This window comes from Labeo rohita, chromosome 10 (genome assembly GCF_022985175.1).
Source record: "Labeo rohita strain BAU-BD-2019 chromosome 10, IGBB_LRoh.1.0, whole genome shotgun sequence".
In the NCBI taxonomy this organism is placed as follows: domain Eukaryota; kingdom Metazoa; phylum Chordata; class Actinopteri; order Cypriniformes; family Cyprinidae; genus Labeo; species Labeo rohita.
Genome location: NC_066878.1, coordinates 15,970,768 through 15,984,080, shown reverse-complemented (window position 1 = coordinate 15,984,080; position 13,313 = coordinate 15,970,768). Strand labels below are relative to the sequence as shown.

Genomic DNA, 13,313 nt, shown 5'->3' with positions numbered 1-13,313 from the left:
AACGTTTTATAAACGTTGTAAAAATACCAAACTGAAACGTTTTCTTTAAGTAGTCAAAAAAACGTAAATATTACGTTCGTCTACTACGAAAATGAAACCAGACCAATTATGGTAGGAAATTTACTAAATATCTTAATGAAACATAATCTTTACTTAATACCCTAATGATTTTTGGCAAAAACAACAAATGAAAAGAAAGAAAAATTGATAATTTTGACCCATACAATGATTTTTTGGCTATTGATACAAATATGCTACTTATGACTGGTTTTGTGCTCAAGAGTCACAAATATTTGTTTGAGATTACTGTTCACAATATAATTATATAATAAGTTTTCGACTTGAATGCATGACATATGGGGTTTTTCACTGCACTTGAAGGCAGCAACAAAACCTTGTTGATAAAGACAATGTTTTTGTATCTGTATCTGTCTGTATTAAAATGTAAGCTTATTATTTTAAAATACGTACAGCATCCTCACCGAAATACCTCTGGAAAAGAGGAACAACTGTAAGTATTCGCTCCTTACCAATAGACGGAGCCCTTTTGTCAGGCACGGGAAGAGGTAAAACATCGCGAGAACTGAGCGTGGCGTGAACTCATGGCAAAGCATGACAACGGTGTGCTTTTGAGCCAACAAGCTGTATAACTGATAAAGTAACATTAAATTTTTATTTTTCAAGTGAGGATTTTGAAAGAACCAACGCCAAAATGAGTTTACTCGCCAAAATAGCGGAAATCGAGAACGAGGTGGGTTGACACGAACACTAATGTTTGAAAACTAGCCGTTAGCACTTTAGCGCCAAACCCATTCAACAGTAAATGCAGCTGGATTTCAGAAATGAACTTGAGAAGCAATAAACGGAGTATTTAAATGTTACATAACAATGAAAGCTGTGAAAATGTACTGTTGGCTTTGTAAAATATGCGGTTTTATGAACTGTATGTGTTTTGCAGATGGCTCGTACTCAAAAGAATAAGGCCACAGCTCATCATCTGGGTCTGCTGAAGGCCAGGTTAGCCAAATTAAGGAGAGAGCTCATCACTCCTAAAGGAGGCAGCGGAGGAGGCACTGGAGAGGGTTGGTACTGCACCATCATCACATACACATGCTACAGTATCTCACCTATTTTCTGAGGGAGTCCTGAGTAATTACATTGTGGTCTGTTACTGCTTTGTTTTTCCTGCAGGTTTTGATGTGGCAAAAACCGGTGATGCCAGAATAGGATTTGTGGGCTTCCCGTCAGTGGGCAAATCTACTCTACTGAGTAATTTGGCTGGTGTGTACTCGGAGGTTGCTGCCTATGAGTTCACCACATTGACAACCGTACCGGGAGTGATTCGTTATAAAGGAGCCAAAATTCAGGTAAAACTCTTTGTGCTGGTAGTACATCATATACCAGACAAAGTGAAATATTGAATGCGGAGTGTTCTGTCAAAGTGGGTTATTGAGGGCCTTTCCTTTGGCTTAAACATCCAGGAGTATGGGTTTGCAACACTTTAGTTTTGGTGAATGATAGGTTTGATCATTTATCTTTTTGTTTTATTAGCTTCTGGATCTCCCGGGTATCATTGAGGGAGCCAAAGATGGCAAGGGAAGAGGACGACAAGTCATTGCTGGTAACAACACATTTAAAAAATAATTTACACTACCAGTCAAAAGTTTTTAAACAGGAAGATTTTGAATGTTTTTTTTTTTAAGAGTTGTCTGCTGCTCACCAAGCCTGCAATTAGTTGATTCAAAATACAGTAATATTGTGAAATATTTTTACTAATTAAAATAACTGATTTCTATTCAAATAGATTTTAAAATGTAATTTTTTCCTGTTATTAAAGCTGAATTTTCAGCATCATTACTCCAGTCTTCAGTGTCACATGATCCTTCAGAAATCATTCTAATACACTGATTTGCTGTTCAAGAAACTTTTTTTTTGTATTATTATTATTATTATTATTATTATTATCATCATCAATATTTAAAATAGTTGAAAACATTTTTTTTAGGATCCTATGAAGAATATAAAGATCCAAAGCATTTATCTGAAATAAAACATTTTTGTAACATTATATACTATACAATTCAAAAGCTTGGAGTTAGTATATTTTTTTTATTTTTTTGGGAACAAAATTATAGAATACTTTTATTTAGCAAGGATGCTTTAAATTGATCAAAAGTGGTGATAAAGGCATTTATAATGTTACAAGATTTCTATTTTAGATAAATACTGTTCTTCTGAACTTTCTATTCATCAAAGAAAAAAAATTACTCCGCTGTTTTCAACATTAATAAATAAATGTTTTAGAACAGCAAATCAGCATATATTCTGATCCTTCAGAAATCATTTTACTATGCTGATTTCCTGCTCAGAAAACATTTTATTATAGAGAAATTGAAGAAATTAATACTTTTATTTAGCAAGGATGCTTTAAATTGATCACAAGTGATACAGTAGTTTTCTAGAGCTTTCTATTCATCAAAGAAACCTGAAAAAATTCTACTCTTCAACATTTGTAATATAATAAATGCTTTTTTGATCAGCAAATCAGAATATTAGAATGAAAAGATCATGTGACTGAAGTAATAGTGCTAAAAATTCATATTTGAAATCACAGGAATAAATTACATTTTAAAGTATGTTCAAATAGAAAACAGTTTTTTAATTAGTAAAAAATATTTCAAAATTTTACTGTTTTTGCTGTACTTTGGATCAAATAATTGCAGGCTTAGTGTGGTGAGCAGTAGAGACTTCTCAAAAAAAAAAAAAACCATTAAAAATCTTGCTGTTCAAAAACTTTTGACTGGTAGTTTACCTAAAAATTAAAATTCACAGAAAATTCACCCTCAGGCCATCCACAGGGTTCCCACGAGTACTTGAAATCCTTGAAACTAAAATAAAAACATTTCAAGGCCCTGGAAAGTTTGTGAAAATAAACATGCATAGATACAGTTCCTTGAAAGTGCTTGAATTTATCTTGTGCAAGAAGTTTTCTGCAAAAATTACATATTATTCCCTTCGGTCCGTTAATGTGTTATTTCGCCAAAACTTTGTGGCCTATGCATACTAGCTTGTTTGATTTATGTTAGTTATGCGCATTTATGCATTACATTAACTTTCTAACTATTCTTCAGTTTTATGCAAAACAGAAATACGACAAATAGAATATCAGATCTCTGTGATATGGCCAAAAATAAATGCAAATAAAATTGCATTTTTTTGCATAGTTGTGTTTGACACATGAAAACTGTAACAATGTATCTTACAAGGTAACACGATGTAGCTTTGCTCTCACTTGAAATGTGTCCCCACAGTAAGTCCTTGAATTTGAGGGTACTGGACCTGGAAGGTCCTTGAAAGGTCCTTGAATTTGAATTTACCAAGGAGTGGGAACCCTGCATCCAAAAATAGATGAGTTTTCTTCATCAGAAAACAGATTTAGATCCTCTGCAGTGAATGGGTGCCGTCAGAGTCCAAACAGCTGATAAAAACACAATAATCAACATGAAAATGAATAGCTGCTTGTTTGTAACAAACAAATCAACACTGAGTTTATCATTGCTTTCAACTAAAACACTTTCTCCAAATCTGTTCTGATGAAGAAATATTGGATGCCCTGTGGGTGAGTTTTTATTTTTAGGAGCTATTCTTTACAGACTTTTATTTAAAGACACTTCTGGCACATTTCTTTGTATTTAGTTCGATTTATTACCCGTCACATTCACTCTCCCTGATCTTGCCTCCGTCCAACAGTTGCTCGCACTTGCAACCTCATCCTGATCGTCTTGGACGTTCTGAAGCCTCTCGGACACAAGAAGCTCATTGAACACGAGTTGGAAGGTTTTGGCATCCGACTCAACAAGCAACCACCAAATATTGGCTTCAAGAAGAAAGACAAGGGCGGAATCAACTTCACCGCAACTGTACGACTTCAGAATGCTATTAACCTTCTATTGCATACATTTATAAAAAGTATAAGTTCAAGTTTGAGCCATGTTCCTTTAAATAAAATTAAACCTATTAAACAAAACAAACCCAAAAAAATTAAAACCACCATTTTGCAAGAAACTTTTAGGTAGCTTTTAGGTAACACAAAAACTACATTATTTCTGTAATATCCAATTAAATGGTAAAAACATAGATTCTTTAAAATAGGGGGCAACCAATATGTGTTTTCCAGGCCGATACCGATTATTACACAATAATGGGTATTCTGAACCGATATACACTACCAGTCAGAAGTATCTCCTGTTCACCAAGCCTGCATTGATTTGATTCAAGTACAGCAAAACCGGTACAATTTTAGAATATTTTTACTATTTAAAAGAAATATAGGTATCATTTATAGAAATTAATACTTTTATTTAGCAAGGATGCTGTATAATGATCAAAAGTAATGATAAAGACATTTATAATGTTACAAAAGATTTATATTTCAGGTAAATGCTGTTCTTCTAAAACCTCAAAAAAAGTCTACTCATCTATTTTCAATATAATAATAATAAATATTTTTTGCAGTAAATCAGAATATTAGAATGATTTCTGAAGGATCATGTGACTGGAGTGATGATGCTAAAAATTCATCTTTAAAATCAGGAATAAATTACACTTTAAAATATATTCAAATAGAAAACAGTTGTTTTAAATAGTAAAAATATTTAATATTTTTACTGTTTTTGCTGTACTTTGTACATATTAAGTAAATGCAGGCTTGGTGAGCAGAAGAGACTTCTTTAAAAAAACTAAAAAATCTTACTGTTCAAAAACTTTTGACTGGTAGTGTATGTCTGGTGTAAAAAAAAAAAAAATTGTCAAAAGTAAGAATAACAAGGGCTCTGACTAAAAATCGGTTTTGAATGACAGATGTCGATAACCATAATTTCAGTTTTTCAGTGTTTATTACAAATTATTTATCCTTGCACATCATTTGTTTCATAAACCAGAAAAAGCTTTTTACTTATCAAGTCATTTCTTCATGACAAACCATTTTATCTACATCTTAGGCTTGCAGTAGAGTGTTAATTTTCATTTCTTAGTGCCATCAATCAAGGTTGCTAACAATGCTTTTGGGAAAAGCACCCCAAATCAATTGTTTAAAGTTGTCATCATGGTTTTATTTTAGTGTGCTCAAAGTGAGCTGGATGCTGAGACTGTGAAAAGCATCCTCTCCGAGTACAAGATCCACAACGCAGATATAACCCTACGAAGCGACGCTACGGCTGACGACCTCATTGATGTGGTGGAGGGAAACCGGTAAGGCTATCTTCACATCCTTCGTCCTCAGTCATTCTCACTTTAGAAGAGATTATTCACACGGTTCTTATTCTCCTCTTTAGTGTTTACATCCCCTGCATCTACGTGCTGAACAAAATCGACCAGATTTCCATCGAGGAGCTGGACATTATCTACAAAATCCCTCACTGCGTGCCAATCTCCGCTCACCACCGCTGGAACTTTGACGACCTGTTGGAAAAGATCTGGGACTACCTGCATCTAGTGCGCATGTGAGTTTGCGGCAGTGCATTCTGGGATGGCATGCTAAGAATTTGACCAGAACTTAATTAATTTGCTTACTTTCTGGAACTGCTTTTAGTAATGTAATGAAAAAAGTGATTTGCTGTACACATTGTGTATTGAAATGTCACTTTGAGTGAAAACGCTTCCTGTGTGATGCTTACGGTAACGTAATGTACCATAATATATCATAGTGTTCTGCTGTATAGTGCTCACTGCCAGTCTTGAGAAGTTTACAATATGCAATATGTGTCATAAAGCCGCAGCAGAATGTATAATAACGCTGACTGATATTTCACAGCTACACAAAGCCGAAGGGACAGCTTCCTGATTACACGGCACCTGTAGTACTTCCAGATGGAAAGACGTCTGTTGAGGACTTCTGCTTAAAGATTCACAAAAACCTCATCAAAGAATTTAAATAGTAAGTGACTTCAAACTGTTCAAGGAGACTCGTGTTTAAAACTTTATTTTCTACATACGGGCTGAAATGGGTGATGTGATTGATTTTGTTTTCACTTAGTAAATGCTGCATCGAAGCCATAATAAGTCGGTTAGAATGTAAAGTGATTATGGATTTTCCTTGATGCTGTACGTCATTGTTCATTTGTGTTGAGATCCAGACCGTAAGATCATTCCGATCTGACTTAAATTCCTGATAGCAAAAGGTTCTGATGTAATTGCAGCACTAGTTATCTTTATTTCTCACACATGAGCATAGTATCCCAAACTCACTTCCAAGGTTACCGTGTTATTCCATTCTTTTGAGAAGACCTTGTTCCTAAATTCAACCTATGAGGCCTTAATTTTATCTTACATTGATAAATTGATATTGCTTTAGATTTGTTCTTAAAGGAGAAGTCCACTTCCAAAACAAAGATTCACATAATCTACTCACCCCCTTGTCGTCCAAGATGTTCATGTCTTTCTTTCTTCAGTCGTTAAGAAATTGTTTTTTGAGGAAAACATTTTAACATTTTTCTCCATGTAATGGACTGCTATTGTCCCCCGATTTTGAACTTCCAAAATGCAGTTTAAATGCGGCTTCAAATGATCCCAAATGAGCTTGTAAACGATCCGAGGAAGAAGGGTCTTATCTAGCGAAACGATTGGTTATTTTTATAAAAATAATACGGTTTATATACTTTTTAATGTCAAACGCTCGTCGAAAAAGTTCCATTCAAAAGTTCCAAGTTCATGTTCTCCCTCAATTTCGAAATCGTCCTATATCACTGTTTTACCTTTTTTGTTAAGGTGTTTGATCATCTTTTCATGTTCACATTGCAAAGACTGAGTCGGTACTACTGCAGCAATGTAGGATGATTTTTCTATTAACTGTCTTGAGTCAGAATATACAGAGTTCAGGAAGAGGAAGACAAGACGAGCATTTGAGATGAAAAAGTATTTAAATTGTGTTTTTTTTTTTTTTTTTTAATAAATAACTGATCGATTCACTAGATAAGACCCTTCTTCCTCGGCTGGGATCGTTTACAGCCACATTTGGGATCATTTGAGGCCGTGTTTAAACTGCATTTTGGAAGTTCAAAATCGGGGCACCATATCAGTCCATTATATGGAGAAAAATCCTGAAATGTTTTCCTCAAAAAACATGATTTCTTTATGACTGAAGAAAGAAAGACATGAACATCTTGGATGACAAGGGGTGAGTACATTATATGTCAATCTTTGTTTGGGAAGTGGACTTCTTTTAAATTTAGTCTATTTATAACGTAGTTGTTTTAGTATTATTCATATGCTGTTATACTATTAATATTTTGAATTAGCTTTTTTTAGAATTTCAGTTTAAATTGTTGTTGTTGTAATATTTTTTTTTTTTTTTTTAGTTTTTTTTTTTTTTTTTTTTTTCCCCCTATTTAGCTTTTGTTTATTTCAATACTTTATTACTTGTTTGTTTTTGTTTTGTTTCGTTTCAGTTACTTTCCAAATTTTTTGTAATTTTCATTTAAGGTTTTCGTCTGATATTCAAACTACCAGTCAAAAGTTTTTGAACAGTAAGATTTTTAATGATCCAGAGTACAGCAAAAACAGTGCAATATTTTTTTTTTTTTTTTTTTTTTTTTTTTGATTCCTGATAGCAAAAAGGTTCTGATGTAATTGCAGCACTAGTTATCTTTATTTCTCACACATGAGCACAGTATCCCAAACTCACTTCCAAGGTTACAGTGTTATTCCATTTTTTTTTTTTTTTTTTTTTTTAAGTTTTAAGAAGACCTTGTTCCTAAATTCAACCTATGAGGCCTTAATTTTATCTTACACTGATAAATTGATCTTGCTTTAGATTTGGGGTTACGTTCCAAATTATTTCTAATTTTCATTTAAGGTTTTTGTCTGATATTCAAACAACCAGTCAAATGTTTTTGAACGGTATGATTTTTAATGATCCAGAGTACAGCAAAAACAGTGCAATTAAAAAAAAAAAAAAAAAATTAATATTTAAAATAACTGTTTCCAATTTGAATGTATTTTAAAATGTCATTTATTCCTGTTATTTCAAAGCTTGAATTTTTGGCATCATTACCCCAGTCTTCAGTTTCACATAGTCCTTCAGAAATCATTCTAATATGCTGATTTGCTGTTCTAAAACATTTATTTATTAATGTTGAAAACAGCGGAGTAATTTTTTTTTCTTTGAATAGAAAGTTCAGAAGAACAGCATTTATCTAAAATAGAAATCTTGTAACATTATAAATGCCTTTATCACCACTTTTGATCAATTTAAAGCATCCTTGCTAAATAAAACTATTCTATAATTTTGTTCCTCAAAAAAAGAAAAAAATATACTGACTCCAAGCTTTTGAATTGCATAATATATAATGTTACAAAAAAATGTTATTTCAGATAAATGCTTTGGATCTTTATATTCATCATAGAAAAAAAAATTAAATATTAATGATAATGATCATGATAATAATGATGATGATGATTAATATTAATAATAATAATAATAGTAAGTGTTTCTTGAACAGCAAATCAGCGTATTACAATGATTTTTGAAGGATCATGTGATGCTGACTGGAGTAATGATGCTGAAAATGTAGCTTTGATCACAGGAATAAATTACATTTTAAAATATATTCAACTAGAAAACAGTTATTTTAAATATAGTAATAATATTTCACAGTATTACTGTTCTTGCTGTATTTTGGATCAAATAAATGCAAGCTTGGTGAGCAGAAGAGACTTCCTAAAAAAAAAAAAAAAAGTAAATCTTTTGGCAGGTAGTGTTTCATTTTAAGTGTTATTTCAATTCAAATTATTTGGTTAACAATAACAACACTGCTTTATCAAAAATCCAATCAACACAGTTAAATCTAAGATGCCTTTAAAAAAATGGATTATTGTAACTAGTTTCTGCCAAAATACTACAGCTACTATGGTTATTGTACAACTCTCCTCCATCTGTCACTGTTTGATGGCGATCCCCTAATGTATAACAATCGATTCATATATTTTACATTCATGCATTTTATTATTTTCTATTCAGTTTAAATTCTTTGCAACAGTTTTCAATTCTTAGTCACTGTAGTAAATGATAAGTTCTGTCATGAAACTCTGGATAGTGGAGACTAATGGGTCCTTAACACAAACTGATGATATTCACAGCATTAAACTACTTGATAGAAGCTGATTGGGTTATGTTGCATACGCAACCAATGAGCTTGCTGCTTTACATTTTAATGGCTGGTTAACATTCACTAGAGCATTTCGCAACGTGTGTTCAGAGTTTCTCTGAAACCCTCCACTACTCCAGTTCCACCTGTATAGATCTGGTAGGGGTTATTATATGTGCTACTTGTGCAGAAGTATGTCTTAAATACTCACAGTAACGTATCGGCATATGTATTGGCAGTAGCAAGTTCCTGTACTTGATTTGCAGCAGCAGCAATTCAGCAGCGTAGCAGATCTATTCTGCCAAGACCGAATATATTAACACTGTCATATACATTACCATGCTAAAATATTCTGAGAGTTGTCATGATAGAACTGGAGTGTTTTGGCAAAAATTGTTACTGTACAGTAGCATAGTACAGTTTATATATATATATAATATATATATAAATTTATAAAAAATAAATATATAAATATATAAAAAATTATTTTAATTGTTTTTTTCCCAAGCAATTTGGTACAGATTTTTTCACATTAAGATTACTAACAGCACAAATACGTACTAAAAAGATTCAGTGCAATACTCGTGTGTTGAAACGTGCCTCTCTCTTTTCTCTGCAGTGCATTGGTGTGGGGGTCGTCAGTGAAGCACAACCCGCAGAAAGTCGGCAAAGACCACGTGCTCGAAGATGAGGATGTAATCCAGCTGGTCAAGAAATAAACTCTGATGCTTTGCATGATCAGTACACTTCAAATACGAAGCGAAAAGACATTTCGAAATGCCCCGAAGGTTGCCCCGATGGTGCCCACTGTCATTTCTTCATTTTTATTTTTGGACTTGGACAAAGTATGGTTGTAAATCAGAGTTTCCATTCAGCATATTAAATAATATGTCTCTTCATGCTTGGTTCGGCATCACAAATGGCTTGAATCCAGTTATAGATTAAGTATCTGTGATCTGCAAAAAAAGTGAACTTCAATAAAAGCCTAATGTACAAATACATGGATGTCTAAATGTGACCCTGATGCTTTTTTTATTTATTTTTTTTTTTTTTGAGTTGAAGTTTTCTTCCTGGTGAACAAAATGAACAGTGAGATCTAGTCAGTAACCAGCACTTCACATGGTTTAATCCAGTAGTCTAGTGGCTGCATATTATACCCTCCTCCCCCTCTGTGACAATCAATCACTCAGGATAACCAGGCCACTTAGCGGATGAAACGGACGAGGAATGATACACACCCAGTCAGAAGCACCGATGCCCTTAAATTGCCCCACTCACTAGGGACATTTGACATTATGAATGTGTGATGTGTGTAAGCTGCCCCAAAGGTTAATCAGCCAAAAAGCCTTTTTGTAACCTTTGCATATGAAGTCAAGAACACCACAATTAAAAAATAAGTAAATAAATAAAATCTAGTGTCGTAAATACCTTGGGATAAAAAGTCTCCCACAGTAATGGACAACCTAAACCTGATTTTCTAACTGTAAAATAGTACAGTGAATATACATGGTGACTCTGGAGCATAAAACCAGTCATAAGGGTCAATTTTTTAAATAGGCTAAATAATAAGCTTTCCATTGATGTGTGGTTTGTTAGGATAGGACAATGTTTTGCAGAGATTCATTTGAAAATCTGGAATCTGAGGGTGCAAATAAATTTTAAAAAATGTAGAAAATTGCCTTTAAAGTTGTCCAAATGAAACTCTTAGCAATGCATATTTCTAATTAAAACTTACGTTATGATATATTTATGGTAGAAAATGTACAAAATATCTCTACTTAATACCCTAATGATTTTTGGCATAAAAGAAAAATCTATAATTTTGACTCATACACTATTGTTGGCTATTGCTACAAATATACCCATGCTACTTACGACTGGTTTTGTGGTACAGGGTCACATATTTCAAGTTATGTTAAGTTATATCCTGGCTAATAAATAATCTTTCTGAGTGTTCATTGAGATCAAACAATTTTTTAAAATACTTATTCAGTATTCATAAACAACGTGGAAAATAATTTGTCAAAAGCTGTTGAAACCCTATCAAAGATCCTTCATGATGACTTCTTTACAAATTTCACATCTGTTTCGCAGTGCAGTTTCTTTTTAGTTAATGGGCAGTCTGCTTTAAGCAGCTGCGGAAGTGCCAAATCGTTTCTCAAAGAAATTATACAGCAGAATCATCTACCTTTTCAAAACATCTAGAAGAGGAGAAGCACCGGGCAATTCTTATTTTTGAAAAACGATTTAGGTTTGATCTTTTTACATAAAAAAATTGATTGAAAAGCTTCGTACCACTCACTGTTCACAAAACAATAGCAAACGTGAACAATACAATGAATAATTTTCTCAAAGAAAGCATAATTGTAAGATGCAGTAAGTTATCAATGAGAATTTAAAGCGCAGCGTCAGCAAAAGCGTAAAGTCTGTTGTTCGTTTATTCTTGTGAGGTTATTGAGTTCATGGGGATGAAATGGAGGCAGATTCAGGCATTGATCCGAGTCTATTTTTTAAGATGGTAGGGACGTATGCCTATGGCAGACGAGCCAGCGCTCACCCATCAAGCTCCGCCCTTCCCCCACCCATCTTCCCCTGCTGCACTTTCCCCTGTAAATTATAGCAGCACTTTAGCTAATGAAAGAGTTGAAGTCCGGGCACTAATAAAAGCCATTAAGTGAATAAAGCGCTTCCCCCTCTAACAAAATTAAAGAATTTGCCCCCTCCTCAAGAGGGAGGACTCTGTATTAATATTTATGAATTGCGGAACTGGACCCTCTACCCCCTCCCAATGACACGTACCCTGGCCCACACCACCCAACTTGTCTTCAGCAACCCACCTATCCTGGGTGATATTGGACGACCCCCCCTGCGGGGCGGAGGGAGGGGCGGAGTATGGGGGTGTTGGAGGAGAGACATCCTGGACAGTTTGCCTTCAGTTCGACTAACAGGTCCAGTCCAGACACCCAGCTCAGAACAGCAGGGCTCTCAGCTGGTCTTAGTCGTCGATGAGACGAGAACAAGAGGCACTGGTCTCGGAATGAAGATTTACTTTGAGGACATCCATCCCTGCGGGAACCTGTTGGACGGTCCTCTACGAGAACTCTTGTAAATGGTCCTCTACAAGATCAAGGTGAGAGTCTTAAATGCGTAAGTTGTTAAATGTCTTAACTCTTCTTCTTTTCTCCGCAGAGCTGCGTTGACAATTCCTCAGAACGGTTTCAGAAATTTTTTCTGCTCCTTTCGGACAAGTCTTCTTCAAGGTAACAAAGACTTTCAAAGAGTATTGTACAAGATACAAAATACGCAACTGAAAGAATTGGGTAAGATGTAGTGTTTGCTCTTAATTTGTAACTACTCAGAATAGATTCAAGAAGGTCAGTGAGACACCAAATGTACCTGGCTGAAGAATTTAGGCGTAGGCAATGCTTTCCCAATGTTCTTTCCAACCCTCATCCTTCATTTTCCTCCAACACCATCTTTAATAATCTTTGTTTCCTCCCATTTCATCATGCTAAGTGGTTCAGTTGTCCGACCTTTAGAGTTGATTAGTGCACCCATCCTTCCCATTCCCACTAAAATGTCCCATGGGGCACGGCAAGTATGGGGTAATATGATTACCACCCAGATGGATGGGCAGAATCTAGACGGGATACTCTGGGATACCTTGGGAAGTGTTACCACAAGAGATTTTGCAGTAAGGTCCAAAAGTTGTGAGATAGACGACATTTTCCGTGACATTGTCCACGAAAGAAAATGCCACTGGTGGTTAATTCTTGTTTGCCCGTAGAGCAGTCTATTTGGACAAGTCAAGAAGTCGGGAGCTATTGATGTCCCTTAACAAGACAACCATTGCTTCGACAAACTCTATTTCTATAGATTTTTTGAAACCCCATGAACAATTGAATGACAGCGGACTCATTTGATTACCAAACCACTCTTGTTTGTTAACTCCCTATTGTGGAGTTCTCTAGAGTTCCATTTCATCATCCTACTGAAATTTTTTAAAATTTGCCAATTTTGTCGACTGGACATCAGGCGTCGGTACTAGGGAGATGTACGATTTTCGGAGAGGGTGGGGTTTGACGCAGTTTTTGCGCAGGAAGGGCGGTGCCTGCGAACCTCTGCAGTGAGAACGTGACCTATGACTAATCTTTTTTCCTTTTTTTAATT

General features: G+C 34.7%; 1 protein-coding gene across 1 annotated transcript; it reads left to right on the top strand.

The window, feature by feature from the left end:
* The first annotated feature begins 566 nt into the window (after positions 1 to 566).
* drg1 (developmentally regulated GTP binding protein 1) lies at positions 567 to 10,142 on the top strand. Its single transcript, XM_051121895.1, has 9 exons — positions 567 to 751; positions 959 to 1,082; positions 1,192 to 1,367; positions 1,552 to 1,621; positions 3,751 to 3,920; positions 5,120 to 5,250; positions 5,334 to 5,501; positions 5,813 to 5,935; positions 9,763 to 10,142. Exons 1-9 carry the CDS (start codon positions 713 to 715, stop codon positions 9,860 to 9,862), a joined length of 1,101 nt encoding a protein of 366 aa, XP_050977852.1. The 5' UTR covers positions 567 to 712; the 3' UTR covers positions 9,863 to 10,142.
* Positions 10,143 to 13,313: the final 3,171 nt, after the last annotated feature.